We start from the raw sequence: 18,917 nt of genomic DNA on the forward strand, positions 1-18,917 counted from the left end.
TTACCCGGCAGGGAAAGTGGTGCACCATAGACCATCTCCGCTGCTGAAGCCTGCAGCTCTTCCTTGGGTGCCATCCTAATCCCGAGGTGGACCCAGTGTAGTTTGTCCACCCAGTCTGGTCAAGAGAGCCTGGCCATAAGCGATGCCTTCAGGTGCCTGTAGAACCTCTCCTCCAACCCGTTGGACTGCGGGTGGTATGCTGTGGTGTGGTGGAGCTTGACCCCAGATCTTCGCCACCTGAGTCCACAGGGCAGATGTGAACTGTGCCCCTCTGTTGCTAGTAATATGCGCTGGGACTCCGAAACGGGCAATCCATTGGCTGACCAGAGTCCTGACGCACGTCTCCGCAGAGGTCTCCTTAATCGGGATGGTCTCCAGCCACCTTGTGGCCTGATCCACCACCATGAGGAGGTAATGAGCCTCCTTAGACACCAGCAGGGGCCTGACGACATCAACATGGATGTGTTGGAATCTGCGAACCACCGGGTCGAAGTTCTGGATGGGGGCTCGTGTATGTCACTGGACCTTGGAGGTATGGCACCTGGTACAGTTCCTGGCCAGTTCTGCTACCTCCTTCAGCCCATGCTGCACAAAGTGCTCCACGACCATCCACGTGGTTGTCTTTACTGCTGGGTGAGCAAGGTCATGGATCAGACTGAATACCTTTGCCCTCCAGTGCGGCGGGATCACCGGGCGTGGCGTGCCTGTTGAGACGTCGCAGAGCAATGTGTCTGGGTTGCCGGGCACCCAGACATCCCTGAGTTTGAGGCCCGAGATGGCAGTCCACAAGGCCTGCGTCTCCACATCGTTCCTCTGTACTTGAGCCAGTTACTCGTAATCCAGGCCGGGTATGAGAGTGATGATGGCTGGATGGGAGAGTGCATCCGCCACTACATTGTCCTTGCCAGCCCTTTGTCGGATGTCGGTTGTGAACTCAGACACGTACGAGAGGTGGTGCTGCTCTCTGGTGGACCACGGATCCTTGGCCATCACCAGTGCTTGAGTGAGGGGCTTGTGCTCTGTGAAGGCTGTGAATGGCCTGCCCTCAAGGAAGTAGCGGAAATGGCGGATGGCCAAATACAATGCCAGGAGCTCCTGGTCGAAAGCACGTGTATTTGTGCTCTGGTGGACGCAGCTGCTCGCTGAAAAAGGCTAGCAGGCACCATTGTCCATTGAGCCACTGTTCCAGAACCCCCCCACCATAGCTGAGGTGTCCACGGAGAGCGCCATGTGCGTCTCCAGCTGCAGGCGCACCAGCAGCGTGGTGCTGGCTAGAGCCTCCTTTGTCACGATGAAAGCCCTGTCCGCCTCCTCTGACTACAATAAAGTCTTTTCTTTGGTGGCCATGAGCACGAACAATGGGCGCATGGTGTGCGTGGCTCCGGGGATGAAACGATGGTAAGAGTTCACCATCCCTGCGAACTCTTGGGAGGCCTCTCAGAGTGGAGGGTTTGGGGAATCGTTGAACAACCACTACCTTCTCCAAAGCTGGCGTTGCCCTAGCTGCCGAAATGGTGTGCCCCAGGAACTGGAGGGACTCCTTGCAGAACTGGCATTTGGCCGCGTTGACTGTGAGGCCGAAGTCTGCCAGCCAGGCAAAGAGTGTGCGAAGGTGGGCTTTGTGTTCATTGCGGTTGCGACTGGCAATGAGAATATTATCCAGGTAAATAAACACAAAGTCCAGGTCTTTTCCAAACATGTCCATGAGGCGCTGGAACATTTGGGCCACGTTCTTTAGACCGAAGGACATATGCAGGAACTCGAAGAGGCCGAAAGGGGTGATAATGGCCATCTTACCCATGTCACCGGGATCCGATGGTATCCCCGCACGAGGTCCACTTTGAAGAAGGCCCGTGTGCCATGGAGGTTGGCGGAGAAGTCCTGTAATGTGGGGCACCGGGTACCTGTCGGGGGTGGTTGCGTCATTCAACTGATGTTAGTACCCGCACGGTCTCCAGCCCCTGGACGATTTCACGACCACATGGAGCGGCAATGCCTAGGCGCTGTCCAAGGGCTGGATAATTCCCAGTTTCTGGAGCCTGGAAAACTCCTCCTTTGCCTATTGGAGCTACTCGGGCGGCAGCTATCTGGGTCTAGCGTGCAGCGGGGGGCCCTGTGTGGTGATATGGTGGAATATCCCATGCTGGAGCAGGGCGGTGTTGAACTATGGCTCTAAGATGGTGGGGAATTTGTGGAGGATCTCATCGAACTTGTCCCTGGCAGCAGCTATGGCGGTGATTTTGGGCCTGTGGGCTTCTGCTATGTCCAGTCAGGTGAAGTGGAATGTTCGGGCGTTGACGAGCCTTTTGCCCTTCATGTCAACCAGTAGGCTGTGAGTTCTGAGGAAGTCGGCCCCTACAGCACAGTGCCCATGGAGGCTAGGATGAAGCTCCAGAGGAACTTCTCCTTCCTGATCTGGATCTGTGCCCTGCGGCCGCTGTAGTTCCTGATGGTGTACCACGAGATCGGCTGCAAGTCTCTAATGATGTGGGGGGGGAAAGACGCGGAGCTCAGACACTGGCCACCAGGAATCGGCGGCCGGTCGATCTGTCCATCACATGAAGGAGGCTGTTTAAGTGGCCAGCCATCAATGGCGGCTGGCCTGGTAGTCTCCCTGAAACGGGCGGCACTTACGGGCTTGAGCTCCCCAGCGCTGGTGGTAGAAACACCAGGTCAACTGGCCCTCCTCTGGCTTGCTCTTAGGGCTGTCTCATTCACCCTCTTTGTACACCAGAGGGCATCCGCACGGGCTGTTGCTCCCCTTCGGTTTGAGAAGTCTTCATCTGTGAGGAGCAGCTGGATGTCCTCCGGCATTTGTTCCAGGAATATCTGGTGGAAGAGAAAACAAGGCTTGTGGTCTTTCTCCAGGGCCAGCATTTCGTCCATCAGCGCCGACAAAACTCCAGCCCATCTAGGTGAAGGAGCCTGGAAGCCCATTGCTGGGGAGTTGACCTGAAAGTTCCAAGCAGCAAGTCTTTGAGGGCGGTGTACTTGTCTGTAGCCGGGGGGGTGGGGGTGGATGATGTTGTCCACCCTTGCTGCTGTATCTTGGTCCAGAGCGCTCACGATATGATAGAACATCACGGCGTCTGAGGAGATGTTGCGGAGTTGAAATTGTGCTTCCGCCTGCCTGAACCACGTTCTCGGTTGGTGGGTCCAAAAGGGGGGAAGCTTGATGGAGACAGCGTTAACCTCTGCTGAATCCATGGTGTTTTGAGTCCAGAAAAATGTCTGGGCTCGTCGGGGTCGCCACTGTGGCTGCGTGAGCAGTGGAAGAAACACAGCCACCACGTTGAGGGTCATTAATGACTGTTCTTATTCAAATTCAGCACGCCCCTATAAAGGCAGCATGAGCTCAGTCATTGTGACATCATAATCGCTGCCCAGGGTGGGCGCTGGAAGGGATGCTGGAGTCAGAGAGAAACCTATGACGGCGCCATTTCCCAATGGCTGCCCCGCCACGTTCCTTAATTGGTTTTCAGTATTTCTGGGAGATATTTCTTCTATCTTTTGTGAAAGACAAAAACTAGGTTAATTCCTCTACCATTTCTTATTTCTAATTATAAATTCCCTTGCAACTGCCTGTAAGGATTGCACACAGTCCACAGTTCTTTTTCACATTTCTGAAGAAGCTCCTACAGTCTGCTTTTCGGTTTCTTACAAATGAACTTTCACAACTCTTCTTTTCCTTTCTCTTTATTGAATGTTTTATTTTTATTTTTCCATAAATACATTCATACAATCTTTAAACACATCAAATATATTAAATGTCTGCAAAACACACACACACACAGCTTCATGTACCATCAGCTCTCATTTTTCATAATTCTTTTTCGGGGATATCACATCATTACATTCATCGAAAGGTCAAATTTATAATTGGACCTCTACATAATCCAAGTACTGTTGCTATATCTTAATGAATGTGTCATATTTATTCTTTAAATTCTAAGTATAGAACTTCATAGCTGTGAGGCCCATTGAGCAATAAGAAGGGGAGAGTCGGATTTCCATGTGATTGCTATACACTTCTTGGCCACAACCAGAGCTTCATTAACAGCAAATTTGAAATTTAGTCAGTTTGTAGGTCACATCCATAGGGTTGCCCAGAAGGTACAGCTCTGAGTCGTGGGGGAAAGACACTCCTGTTACTCATGATAGTGTTTCAGATATACCATACCAGAATGGTCCTACCTTTACACATGACCAGGTAGAATGTAAAAAGGTTCAAGTTTCAACGCCATCCTTTCGGATATTTCAGATTTTGCTTTAAGCAGTTTTTTTGTGGTGTGAGATATAGTTGATGAAAAAAATTGTATTGAACCAGTCCATATCTCACATTGATCGTTGATGTCATACTATCCAAACACCAATCACTTCTCTGGTATTACAACACCCAGGTCCGACTTCCACCTCTCTCTCTTTCTCGACTTTTGTATGCCCTGCATCGCACTTTCGTCTTGGAGAACAAAATACATCCTAGTTATAAATTTAGGTGCATTTCCCAACCTAAACATCCCTTCCACTTCATTACTTGAAGGCAAGACCATCTTTCTCACAAGAAGATTGAAGAAAGTTCTATTCATCAAGTCATATTTCTGTTTTAGTTGTACAAAGGACTTAACTAGCCCTTCCTCATAATAATCTTTAATATGCCAAATTCCTTTTCATACCAAGTATTTAGAATTTTATTACCCAAATTCATGGGCAATAATTCATTCTGGCACTGCATTGCTTTTGGTGATATGTATTAAAATGGGGTTATCCATTTTTTAAAAAATGAATCTAACATTCCTTTCATAAATAAAATCCTTTGCTGCCCCCTCCCTCACTGTATTTTCTTTTCCTTTATTGACCACTTCCCTGGTCTTCCTTTATCAAATTTTTTAAAATTCCCTAACCTTGGGTTTACTGTTTGTTCTGGTCAGTTTATAAGGCTTTTCCTTAAATTTCATGCCAACTTGATCTCTTCATTTAGTAATCACTCAAAGAATTAAATTTCATGTTTTCAAAGTGTCCCAATGCATTTTTACCCCATTTTCCTGGACCAAAATAGTAAATACCAGAGGACATTTGTTTCAGGTGACTGGAGGAAAGAGTAGGGGTGATGTTAGAAGTAAGTGTTTTACTTCTGTCCTTGGGGGGCCGAGTTGAATATACTCCCAGGATGAGGTCTTCCATGCAAGATCATCTGGGATGTCCTCCAAAAATTGTGGCTTCCCTCTCCCTACTCCACTCCTCCTTTCCCACCAATCACTCCCCCTTCGCACCTACCCCTTGCACCCACTCCTTCTCCTTCATCACCATTCAGGACCCCAAACAGACCTTCCAAATGAAGCAACACTTCACATGTGAATCTGTATGGATCGTCTACAACATCCTGTGCTCCCGTTTTGGTCTCCTCTACAGTGGAGAGACTGGATGCAGTCTGGGAGATCTCTTTGATCAGCATCTTCGCTCTATCCACTGCAATAGCAGGAATCTCCCAGTGGCAACCCATTTGAGATCCCCACCCCATGCCCATACCAACATGTCTCCTGTACTGCCAGCCTAAGACCACCTGCAAATTGGAGGAACATCTCTCTAACCAGATGGCATTAACATCAACTGCTCCAGTTTCCATTAGGCTGTTGTCCACCCATCTAACCCCTCCCCCATTCCTGTTTATCCTTTCCTTGTGTGTTCCCCCTCCCTCCCCCTCCTTCCCCCTCCCTTTCCCATGGCCTCATTTCCTTCAGCTCTGCATTCAAAGAGCCATCCCTGTCCCCAATTAATTCTCACCTTTCCTCTCCGGTCCTCCTATACATGCCCAGTTACCACCTTTTTGTCTTTTGGTCTGTGCTCCTCCCCCTTCCCTTTTTTACCTTCTCCCTACACCTTTTATTCAGGAACCTGTCTGCTTTTTGTTCAAATCTTGAAGGAGGGCTCAGACCTAAAATGTTGGTTATATATCTTTACCTCTTGTGGATGCTGCGAGACCTGCTGAGTTCCTCCTGTATTAGGGAATTTGATAGAGGTATTTAAGATTATGAGGGGGATAGATAGAGTTGATGTGGAAAAGCTTTTTCCATTGAGAGTAGGAGAGATTGAAACAAGAGGTCATGAGTTAAGGGGCAAAAGTTTAAAAGTAGCATGAGGGGAATCTTCTTTACTCAGAGAGTGGTGGCTGTATGGAATGAGCTTCCGGGAGAAGTACTGGCAGCAGAGTCCATTTTGTAATTTAAGGAAAAATTGGATAGGTATATGGATGGGAGGGGAATGGAGGGTTATAGGCAAGGTGCAGGTAGGTGGGACTAGAGGAGAGAACTTCGTTCGGAGCAGACTAGAAGGGCCAAGATGGCCTATTTCCGTGCTGTAATTGTTATATGGTTATATAGTATTTTTGTGTTTTTAATACAACCCTGAAGAACAATACTTAGTCTTCAACCTGGTTACTTTGCAGCCTTCCAAACAATATTAGAACTGGCCGCCACATTAGCTTAGTTTTCCTTATACTTTTGTATCATTTGGTATGCTGGACATGTCCCACTGCATTGCTATTTACAACACCTTTCACAGTCTTTGAAGCTTGATATTCTGCCATCTGCTTCCATTAAGCCATTTGGATTCATTTGATTTAAGATAGTTTCTTTCTTTCCTAATTATTCTAAAGAGCCCAAAATTACAGATATCTGTTGAGTGTAGTCAGTAGTTTCTATTTTTGTTGCAGATTTTTAGCATCTGCAATGCTTTGATTTTCCCACGACACATTATTGCTTGCTCTGTGCTGCCCCACTTGTGGTTTTCTCCACCTGCGCCCTCCTCCCATCCCCAAACATACTTTCCAGTGGGTTTCTACTGTTGTCAATAAAAAAATAATTTGCTATACATATTTGGCATGCTGCCACAGCAGGAAAAATAGCCCCCTTTTATCTCCTAAACATACAATTGTTCTTGCCCGTTTAAGGAAGAGATATGTTTCACAAACTCTGATTGAATGCCACGGTTTTCTTGTTTTGCTTTAACCACAATGATTTGTTAAATCCTTGCTTTTCCTCTCCTGCGCTGCAAAACGGATGCTAACAATAAAAATGCAGAGTAGATTGAGTGCAGATTGAGTAAACAAGCCTGCTTTGCCTTTCAAATTCAATGGGCTGCTGTGGAACAGAGTGGACAAGCCAGCTGGCAAACATTTCGTTTCGCTGTGTTCAGTTGGACATGCAGTGTGGAACTCTGAAGGACCTTACCCTGCATTTTGTCAGGTGAAGAAGTTGGCTGGGTGTGTACAGACAGGTTATCAGTCACCCAACTACAAATACTCCTCTGCACTGTCAAGACCCTGCCACAGGAAGCAAAGGTAGACGCTTGATAACATCACACCTCTTAATTCCTCAAATGTTGGCTAGAATTTAAGCAGGGAGAAAATTTGACTCCAATGGCAGAAGGTTGGACAGCCAGAAGTCACATATTTAAGATTTGGGACAAGAATGAGGATGTTGAGAGGGATAGTGGCCTCACGGCTCCAGTGACCTGGGTTCACTCAGCCTTGGGATGCTCTCTGTATGTACGTTCTCTTCATGACAGTGTGAGCTTCCGTCAGGTGCTCCAAGTTCCTTTCTTGTCCACAGAGATGTGCTGCTGCTTTAATTGCCATTGTACCCCTCAGTATAGGTGCATGCCAAAAGAATCAAAGGGGAGTTGATGTGGACATGTGAGAAAGAATTAGTTACAGGGCTCATAGAAAAGTAAGGAGACTGGTTGTGTGATTGATAGAATTGCTGTGCTGGGTGTTATTGCTCATGGACTCAATTATCTTATTTTTTTGTTATGATGTATATGATATGTGTTGTCGCCAGGCAAATAATCTAGGAATATAGATTATTGAACCAGACACATGTTCAGATTTTGATGTGGTATGTGCCAAAGTTTAATTCAATTAATTTTATAGATTTAAACAAGAAAATCTGCAGATGCTGTGATCAAGTGTAATGCACAAATGTGCTGGAGAAACTCAGCAGGTCATGCATCATCCAGAGAAGTAAAGGGCAATTAACATGTTGGAAATAATGACTGCCATGATAACTTTAAAGGGGCCATGTTTGGAAATGAACATCCAAACATTAACAGAAATGTATCGCACTTTTAAATAAGCATCTGAGGGTGAATATTTGCCATGATTTCAGTGAATGATGACGGTTTTTAATTGAAGCATTAAATTGATATAAATCTTTGTATTGATAAGAGTATTAAAAAAAACTCTTAGCTAGTTGTTGGAGAAAGATCTGAGAGAATCTCAGAATGCTGTAAATATTGAGGCTGATAATCTTAGTGCTGCGCAGTTAAATGCCACTTTTTGGATTACAGGTTACCTTCAAGTGGATGTTTGTTTCCTCAGTATTATTTTGAAGCAGGTCAAGGAAGTTACCCGAGGGGGGGTGCCACGTGATGCCGAGAGGGACAACACGCAAAGTCACGACTCCTATGGGATTAGTTAAATAAAGTACCTATTTATAAAAATTTTTTTTAAAAGAAAACTATTTTAAAATATCTAACTAAATTTTTAGGATTTCACCTAAGAAAGGAAAAATTTCCTAAACTATCTCCTACAAAGAAGTCGGAAAAGAAGAAGCAAAAAGAAACTGGGCCTACCTTAGTGTCAAAGCAGGCTGCTGAGGTATTTTTTTTGGATCCACTTGCTAGGGACCTTCCTCCGGAGCCTCCTTTGTGTCGACTGCGTGAGAAGTTGGGCATGTGCGGTGCAGTAGTAAAGAAGATTGAGAAAAAACTCAAGGTCTCTTAAAGGGGTAGTCCAGTGTGTCAACTTTGAACTTGAAGATGCAAGCCCAGTGGAAGAAACTTCAGAAGAGTATGAAAGTGAAGAAGATATGTCAAGTTCAGAAGAGGAAAAGATGAGAGGGATGAAAAAGATTTAAAACAAAAAGAAATAAGTAAGATTGAATCAAAAATTGATGAACTTCAAATTAAAATTAATTTGTCTTTGGAAAATAATTTTAAATTGTTGTCAGAAGAATTGAAGCAATTTAAATCAGATTTGACAGTTAAAGTGGACAATGCATTGAAGGTGATGAAAAATGTTTCACAAAGATTGGATAAGTTGGAAAATAAGGTTCAAGATGTTCGAGAGGAAGTGCAATGTATTGAAGATAGATCTAATATGTCTGAAGATTTGATAACTTGCTTAATCCCGATGAATTAAAAATTGTTTGGAGAAAGTTGATATTTTGGAAAATTATAACAGAAGAAACAAACATTAAAATAGTGTGGTTTTCTGAAGGTAAAGAAGGAGAAGATGCGATTCATTTTTTTTCAAGAATGGATACTGAAGATATTTGGAGAGGAACAGTTTGAAGACCAGATTTTAATCAAAAGAGCCCATAGAGCTTTAAGACCAAAGCCAGGTCCGAAGCAGAAACCCCAATCTATTCTGGTTAGATTTCTGAATTACCAGGATAGAGAGAGGCTTCTAGGCTTGTAATGAAAAGGGTTACGGAATATGGACCTTTGAACTATGAAGGGGATAAGATTTTCTTTTATCCATATTTGAGCCAAACTTTATTAAAGAAAAGGAAATAATTTAATCCAGTTAAGAAAGTTTTATATGATAAAGGTTACAGATTTGTGTTGCTTCATCTTGCTACTTTGAAAATTTTTGTAGCAGGTCAACAGAATGTTTTTTTTTTACCTATTTTGTTCAAGCTGAAGAATATGCTCAGTTTGTCTAAAGTTCAGGTAACAGAAGGCACTGGTATGTTGCAATGAATTTAATATGCACGGAGGGTTTTTTCCCCTTTTTTTGAGGAATGAAAAATTGATATGATATTATCTATTCTCATGTTAGATCGAATTGGTTGTCTAAATCATATTTTTTTCCCCCGCAGAGGTCGGGGGATGTGTTAAGTTGGCTTCTGGTGATTGCTTGTGTTTTTGTGGCTTAGCCATGACCCGTAAAATGGAGAAAGGTAGTACTGGCTCTTGCAGTACTTGTTGGGTGGATATTTTTGTTTTGTTTTTTTTTGTTTTTTTTTCTGTTTTTCTTTTTAATAATTAAACATGTTGTTGGATTGTTGGATGCAGATGGTGAAGCTCAGGACCAAATTATTTAATGGGAATTCTTCCTGGATGGGAGTAATGAAAAGGGATTTTTTTAAAAAAGGAACAATTAATAAAGCAATTGAGATTATAAGTTTTAATATTAATTGGATGACGGGGCAATAAAAAGAAAGAAAATTTTGTCTTTATTAAGAAATTAGGAGTGGATATTGCTTTTTTACAAGAAATTCATTTAACTGAAAAAGAACACCTAAAACTGAAAAGTCAAGTCGTCTTTTCTTCATTTAATTCTAAAGCCAGGGGAGTGGTGATTTTATTTAAGAAAAATTTACCAAAAAGAAAGGAAGTTACCCAAGTGCAAACAATGAGCAGCTGGAGAGACTAAGCAAGTCATGGGTAGAAATGGTCAGTCAACGTTTCAGACTGGATCCCCAGCCTGATTCTCACCATGAGCTGGCTCAGTCACACAATAGGTATAGCTGTTGCCTCAGCCCCAGTAGTTCAAGAGCATCCAGAGGCAGAAATAGTCACTCAATGTTTCTAGATGGGACCCTTTATCAAGACTGAAGTAAAAAAGAGGAGACATGACGACTATGAAGGGGGAAAGGAGTGGGTGAGTAGCCAAGAGATGATGTGGTATTGAACAAAGGGTGGGAGAGTTGGAGAGACAGGAAGGGGAGAGTCCTTAGAAGCTTTATTTCCCTTTTCCATGTTCCTCTATTTTAACCCATTTCCAACCTCTGCAGTATACATCAAACACAGATCATTACAGTACCGTTCAGGCCCTTCAGCCCACAATGTTGTGTTGACCTATGTAAACCTACTCCACAACAATCCCACCTTCCCTACCTCACATCCACGACCCTTTGTTTTTCTTACATCCATGCACCTACCTAAGAGTCTTCTATTGTACCAGCTTCCACCATTACCCCTGACAATGCATTCTATGCACCACCACTCTGTGAGAAAGCACTTAACCTCTGACATCTCCCCTAAACTTTCCTCCACTCACCTTAAACAGATGTCCTCTGGCATTTGCTATTGCTGCCCTGGGAATAAGGTGCAGGCTGTGCACCCTATAATTTCCCCTCTTATTTACCTTTATTAAGTCACCTCTCATCCTTCATCATACCAAAGAGAAAAGCCCTAGCTCTTGACCGAGACATGTTCTCCATTCCAGACAACATCCTAGTAAATCTCCTCTATACCCCCTAAAGCTTCTACGTCCTTCCTGCATGACGTGACTAGAGCGGCATGCAACATTCCAAGTGTGGTCTAACCAGAGTTTTATGAAGCTCCAACAGTATCTCATGGCTCTTGAACTCATTCCCTCGACTAATGAAGGCCACCACACCATACCTCTTCTTAACCACCAAATCAAATTGTACTGCAACCTTGAGAAATCTCTGAATGAACCCCAAGACCTCATTGTTCTTTTATACTGTTGTGAATCCTGCTCGGGTTTGAGCTTCCAAAGTGCATCACTTCAGACTGAAATGAATAGCATGTTTGATAGTGTCGGCTAGAGAGATTCAATATTATATAATCAAAGCATGTAAAAGGCACTTGAAGAAGCTTTTAATTTTCATGTTTTACTATATTATAAATGACATTTCTCTCTGGATTTAAAGACTTTTGATTTATTTTCTGTATCTATTCCTTATCCTGCTTCTCTACTCATTGAAAACCTTGGAATGTTTTACTGCATAAAAGGTGCTGTGTAAATAAAAGTCATGGTTTCCCAACTCACAATTATAATTAACAATTGAGGTCGGAAGGCACACAGTTTTTTTTTGTGGTCCAATTAGATAAAAGGGAAAGAAAGCTTTGCATTGTAGATGAAAGCAAAGAGAAAACAGATTCGAGGAAGAGAGAGTGGGAGAGAGGGCCCATCACCTAAATTGCAATATCCCTTCTCTCACCATCCCAGGCTGGGCATTGTACATGGATCCCATTTCAAAAGTTAAACAACCATTTTTACCCTTGCTTTGAAACTCTCCCTTGCCCCTTCCCCTTCCGTGTCTCTGACCTCCACCAGTATTTTAACCCATTGAGATTTCAGCATTGCTTCATTTCTGGTCTTGTGCCCATCACTAAATTTGATTGCTTCATCTTAATGGTCGTCCTTTCAGATTCCAAAGCCCCAAGCTCTCTAATTCCCTCAAAACTTCTCTGCATCATTTTCCTGCTTCAAGACAATACTCTTAACTAAATGGTACATGTCACCATATAGTTGATAATATTACTTAGTACTGCCCTTATTGATCTGTGGCTTTGAGGCATAATAAATCATGGTTGATTGAACATGGCTCGCAATGCGTCAATATTGCAATGTTGAGTGAGGGGTGTATGAAGCAAGGGCTTGTAAATAATTGTAATTCAACAGGATATGTATGGAGAGGTGGGAGATGAGAACAATATTGGAGGTGGGGTGACAGGTGGAACTATTTAAGGTTAGAGATAGAGCGTTCAGGAGAGAAATCTGGAGGATTTTTAACCTCAAAACCTTCCAGAAGCTGGGCCAATCAGAGCTTCCAAGGGCAAGATCGATAGTTCATCAGGCATGGAAAACCGTGCTTCAGATTCAGAGAGTAAATTCAAAAAACTAATTGGCTAACACTTAATGATACGTTTCAGGAATAGGCAAGCAAAAAACTGGATCAAAATGCTTATAAATAGATGCAAAATATTTTCCTAGTTGTGTCACAGTTATACCTGTACAGATAACATGCCCTTTTAGTATCTGAAATATAAACAGCTGCAGAATGTTTCTGGCAATGCACAGAGAAAACTTGATTGTGACTTAAATAATCTTACTCATGGCCTGTTAAATTAATGACTACCCACAGACATGGGAGTACAGGAGAGATGGAGTATTTGTAACTGTGGAAGAACATAACTGGTTTAGATGGAAGGCAAATTGATCAAGGGGCAATGAATGGGCCACTGATCTCATGTTCTCAGCAAAAGATCTGAGCTCGTATCTCTTCCTGTGAGTGGTTGTATTCTGGAAATTACTGTAAGAGTCGATCAGAGCTTTCAAAAGAGAATTAGATAGAATATAACCATATAACCATTTACAGGACGGAAACAGGCCATGTTGGCCCTTCAAGTCCGTACAACCAACATTTCGGGCCTGAGCCCCTCTTCAATTTATTCAAGGCCTTAAACTTTGGGTATAAGGGATGATATTTCACAGGTAGTGGCCGATTAACTACAACCTGGGCCCTTAGGTTGAATTTTAGTAAGGATCTCCTGACCTTCCCCTCCCCCAGCCCACCCTTTGTTGATTAGAATAAAGTGAAGTAAAGTTACGTTTAATGGCTTATATTAGGGGTGTCCAAAGTGATCAATATCCGGGAGCCTGACATTCCTGCTCTTGTCGGGAACCTGATGTCCCCGTTCCTGCTGGGATCACAACATCTCCATTTCTGCCAGATTCCACCACCCCTCCCCTTTCCAGGCCCCTAGGGTTAAGCCTACTTAGCCTAATGGTTAATCTGCCATTGTTCACAGGGCTATTGGGAAAGGGCAAGGGAATAAGACTGACAACTGCTAGTAGATTCTGGTTCAGTCTTGACCTGTGGTGTTGTCTGTGCATATTCTCCCTGCAGCCAGTTGTGTGGCGCTCCAATTTCTTTCCACATCTGAAAGTCACATGGGCCATTAAATTAACTGCCCGTAGTGTATCATGTCAGTGGTAGAATCTGGGGAGTGGTAATGGCCACATGAGAAGGAAAAGAGAATTAGTGGGGGCTATGAATTTCACCTTGAGCCAGCATGAATTGAATGACCTCCTTCTGTGCTAAATGGAAATAATGCTCAAGATTGGTCTACAAAGAGAGAGCAAGGACTCAATCAGTTGATTGTCTGTTTCCTGTGCTGTGGCCTTCTATAATTATGTTCCATGCCACATAGTGTGAGGGTTTTGAATCCCTTGTGTTTTAATCAACACTCTCTCCCCATTTCAGAACAAAAAGAAAAGGCCTAAAGTCATCCCAGGGACTTTTCCTGTGCTTCATCCAGAACAATCAAGTGGGATTCCAGAAGCAACACGGACTCTGCCTATCAGGCAATCAAGACTAGAGGAGATGGAGTCTTCTGAGGAGCTCGCCTCTAGCATAAAAGACATGGAGATCAACAGGTTTGGCTGTCACTTAATGCAAACATTGAAATTAAGTTGTCAGAACAGTCATTTAAATTCAAGAGTGCAGAGTTACAGAGAAAAATCAATTGGTACAGAGCAAAGGCCACATAATTTTATTATTGTAGAGTTCCTTCAGGAGTCTGAATGGCAGAAAAGAAAATGCTCTTGAATCTGGTGGTGCGTGATCTCTCACTTGTGAAAATTCTTCTTGGTGGGAGGGGAGTGAAGCGAGTGTGGCCGTGGTGGGATGAGTCTTTTCATGTGCTGTCTACTTTTCTAAGGGAGTGGGAGTTAAAGATGGGGTCAATGGAGGGGAGCAAGGTGTGTCTGATGGACAGACTGCAGTGTCTTGCAGTCTTGGGTGGAGCAGTTCCCGTCCCACAGTGTGCACCCTGACAGGATGTTTTAAATGATGTATCTTGAGAAGTTGTTAATGACATACTATATATTTCCTCAGACTTCTGAGGAAGTAGAGGTGCTTGTGCGTTTCTTGGCCATTGCAACAATGTGAGAGGACACTGAAGATGTTTACACCTTGGAACTTAAAAAGTCTACTATCTCAACCTCATTGCCATTGATGGGGATAGGGGAATGAGCTCCACCCCTCCTTCAGAAGTCTATGACCAGCTCTTTGGTCTTGTTGACATTGAGGAAGAGGTTGTTGTCCTGGCACCAAGCCACAAGCCCCTCCATCTGATGTTAGAGATGCTGCCTTGGATGGTGGTGTCATCGTGAAGTTATAAATGGACCTGGAGCTGTGTTTGGTATGCAGTCATGGGTGTACAGGGAGTACACTCCTCTTTCTTCCTTCTGATGAAACACTAGGCTGGCAATTAAAGCTTTATGTGCAATTGCCTACATAGCCCAATTTCTCTCCAGTTCAAGCAAGCAAGAAAGAATCCAGATGCTGGAACAATATTAAAAATTCTGGAGGAACCCTGTGGATCAGGCAACATCCATGGAAAGCAATAGTCAGTGACAAAGGGTTATGACCCAAAATGTTGGCTGTCTATTGCCTTCCATAGATGCTGCCTGACCTGCGAGTTCTTCCAGCACATTGTGTGTTGCTCCAATTCAAGAAGTTGGGATATTTTTGCACATGAAAGGTGTTATGTAAATAGCAGTTTTGTTTTACAGCTGATTGTCACCTTACCCTCTGTCCCAACCATCCTGCTCTCCTCGAATGTATTTTTTTAAAAATCTTGTTCAACAGAAACATCCTCCATCAGCTGACCTGGTTGAGGGCAAGTTGGAGCTTGCCGGTTGCTATTTTATTTGAGATCAAAGTTGCAAGCACATTGTGGACTTGTCACTGCAACTGTGCATACCTTTCCAATGCTAGCAACTGTTTGATATTCATCTTTCACAGTACAAGGTGCCAAATATCAGTGTTTAAATTTTAATGTGATTGGAGTGACATAAAAGAGTAAATGACAGCTGAAAGTAGAAAGACATTCTGGGTGTTCCTCTGGATTTGATTTGGGTTCTCCAATTACATGGAAATTTTCAGGAGGCTTCAAGGGTCAGTTCACCAGACTTTAGGTCCTCCAGGTTCTTATCAATATGACTGTCATCAGGCGTGCTGTGTACACGCACATTACCTGGAGCGAACAATCTGAAAGGGTTTGGAATCAGCTTGCTGAAAAAATTCCTAGGTGCAGTTGTCACAGCAAATGGGTTGTGTCAGCCACAGAGCAACCTCTTTAATCCTTCAGGTGCCACAGGTCTTTCAAATCTCAGATAGGAGAAGCCCAGCGGTGAGTAACGACATGTAAGCATTGGCAGGCACCTTTCTGTCATGCTAAGGGAACAAGGCTCTTGTGTTCTTTCGGATAATGGTTTGAGAAATGGGAACTTGTGCCAAAGAGGACTTCTTTTTATTAGTCTCTAGATTACTGATTCTCTGCCCACAAGCGATGATGAAACAAAGCCAGAAACTTAAGCCACATTCACCACAGTATCGAGACACAAGATACACTGCATTTATTGAATATGGAGCAAAATAAACACTGACTCTGAGTGTTCCAAGTAATTGGTATTCCTCCACCAGTTTGTTTTTCACCACTGTACACATGCAGTTTCTCCTGGCTCTTGCTGAGCAGTTATCTGATACCCTTAATGTCTGGCTTAATGATGAACGAACATAATTAACTGGAGTAAGATTAGCTGCCTTTATACAAGGGCCAAATCTATTTTCATGGAGCTTGCTGATAGCCATCTACAAAGCACAAGTAAGGGGTGTGATGGAATGCTCTCCACTTGACTGGATGAGTGCAATCCTAAGGCACTCAAGAAGTCTACAAGCAACTTGAGTGGCACCCCATTCACTACCAAACATTCATTCTCTCCTTAAAGGGAGAGATAGGCTGAGTTTGCTTTCCCTGGAGTAAAAGAGGCTGAGGAGTGACCTGATGGAAATTGACAGGCATAAAAATTCAAAAGAATAAGAAAAGCTGATAGTCAACATCATTTCTCCCATGGTAGGGGTATCAAAAAAAAGCAAGCGGAAGTTTAAGGTAAGAGATGGGAGCTTTAAAAGGAACCAAACTGTTGTTCTTTTACACAGAGACTGATTGATACCTGGAACCTGCTGCCAGAGGAGGTAGTGAGGTCAGATATAATCACAACATTTAAAAGACATTTGGACAGTTAAACAATCAAGAGTAAGAAGGATGTGGTCATAGTGCAAGCAGATGGATGGGCAAAATAGTCAGATTGGACACACTGATAAAAGGCCTGTTCCTGTGACTTCATAGTACAGTATGGCTGGTATATGTTCCATCTACAAAAGGCACTGCAGCAACTCCCATACAAGGTTAGCACACAAGGGTACACCACCACTTGCAAATTCCACTCCCAGTTATGCACATCTGCTTAGAAATCTACTGCTGTTCTTTTATCGCTTCTCGGTCTAAATCCACAAACTCCCAAGTAAACAGCACCTTCACCAGAGGGATTGTAGCAGCTCAATAAAGCAGCTCCCTGTCATGTTCTCAAGGCCTTCAGGGATGGGCAATAAATATTGGCCTTGCCAGTGACGGTCACAGTCTAGCTGTTTTAATTCAAGATTTATTTAATCAGGCGTTTAAATTCTCCTTTTGACATGGTGTGATTTTTACTCTTGGATAGATAGTCTACTGTGGTGCTGTGGCAGTCGGGTTGGGTGGGGTCTTGGGGTTTGGAGGGATAGGACTGGCAGTCTCATAGCGTGTGTGTGTTGTCTTTCACCTCTCTACCCTTTTTAATGTCATCTGTCTAATGTGCTCCAGTTCTGATGATTTGTGGATTTGGGAGCATTTGCAATAAAAAAAAACTCTTTAATTTCATAGCTGCTGTTTGAGCAGTTCCCACATTGTCCATTGCCAATCTTGTCAATTTGAACTGCAATTAGATTCACCTTACAAAGTTGATTGATTGTTGAAATAAATGTTAACAAGAACAAACAATTGAAGACATCTAATATAGTAAACATATGCGATGCATGAAAAACTCACAATTATAATTTAATTAAACGTACAACACCTGCTAATTTAAATAATGTTTCATTGCAACACTTAAAACAGGTTGAAAACGAGTCTCTATTGCCAAATCTTTGAACCACTTGGCTGGTACCTGTGTTGAATGATCATAACAGTTCGGTGACACTTGTTGACTTAAAACTGCACCAATTTGAGTCTGCTGATTGAACCTGTTGAATATAGTTCATCTATATATTTAGAGAGAGAGAGTGTGTGTGTGTGTACTGGCTAGGAAAAGTTTTTTTTGCATCTGTAGGCTTGAGCTTCTGAAAAGATTAAATGTCAATGAGTGGGAGGGAGCGAGGGGGGGAGAGCTTTGTATTTGCACTCTGAATATGTTTCACAGAATCCTTTTCTCTCTCTCAAAGTTAAAAAAAATTGAACATAAAAGACGGGTAGAAAGCAAAAGGAAATAACTTGTTAACTTGGGAAAGTTAAGCTTGTATGAATTTGGTGACTTCCACTGCCAGTCTTTTATATTCATTTCTAAGCTTTGTATTGCAAATCAATATTTTTCTGGTTGTGAAATTTATTCTGGTCATTGTTTAATACCAGTAATGACTAACTCTGCATGGTTAAAGCTCTATCAGGGATAAAAGTAGCCTCTATTAATAAATTGCCATGCATGTTTTTTGCCCAACAAGCTAGCTCTGACTTCCTGATATGCAATGTATTTAATTTCAGATCTTCAATTTTAAACCTCTCTATCGTTGCCCCCCCCCCCCCCAGATCCCTGTCACCCCTTAACTCTTCACCTATGTGTTCGCTGATTTCCATTGGCTCCCAAAATATCAGAATGTGAACTAAAACATTCTGTCTTTCGTGTTCCAGTCCTTGTTTAGTTCTTTCCTCTCCCTGCTCACACCTCCTTCGTCATAAGTAGAATCCTCCCAGAACTTTGCTCTCCTCTCACACCTGCTACTGCATTTTTCCCTGACCTCTTGGCCTCCCCATGACTGCCATACCTTTCCCTAATTATGCTCTGAAACTCTCTACTCCTGAAACACTCACTTAAATGTATCTCCTTTTCCTTTGGTTGCTTCTACTGACTTAGAAAAAATGTGATGTTGTTGGAGAGGGTGCAAAGGAGATTTACTAGGAAGATTCCTGGAATTCAAGGGCTAACGTACAAGCAGAGTTTGGCAGCTCTTGGGTTGTATTCATTGGAGTATAGGAGAATGAGAGGAGATCTCATAGAGGCA

At 43.2% G+C, this 18,917-nt stretch overlaps 1 protein-coding gene across 7 annotated transcripts in view; it reads left to right on the forward strand.

Annotated features, from left to right (window-relative positions):
- fam13a (family with sequence similarity 13 member A) overlaps positions 1-18,917 on the forward strand; it is a 249,002-nt gene that overhangs the window by 114,183 nt on the left and 115,902 nt on the right. For all 7 annotated transcript variants that reach the window (XR_011353902.1, XM_069925726.1, XM_069925725.1 and 4 more), the window contains one exon: positions 14,022-14,194. Coding sequence is in view for 6 of the 7 variants with exons in the window: in XM_069925726.1 (XP_069781827.1) it covers positions 14,022-14,194 (173 nt within the window). In the remaining variant the exon portion in view is untranslated. The remainder of the gene's footprint in view (positions 1-14,021; positions 14,195-18,917) is intronic.

The sequence above is a fragment of the Narcine bancroftii genome, chromosome 3 (genome assembly GCF_036971445.1).
Source record: "Narcine bancroftii isolate sNarBan1 chromosome 3, sNarBan1.hap1, whole genome shotgun sequence".
Taxonomy (NCBI): domain Eukaryota; kingdom Metazoa; phylum Chordata; class Chondrichthyes; order Torpediniformes; family Narcinidae; genus Narcine; species Narcine bancroftii.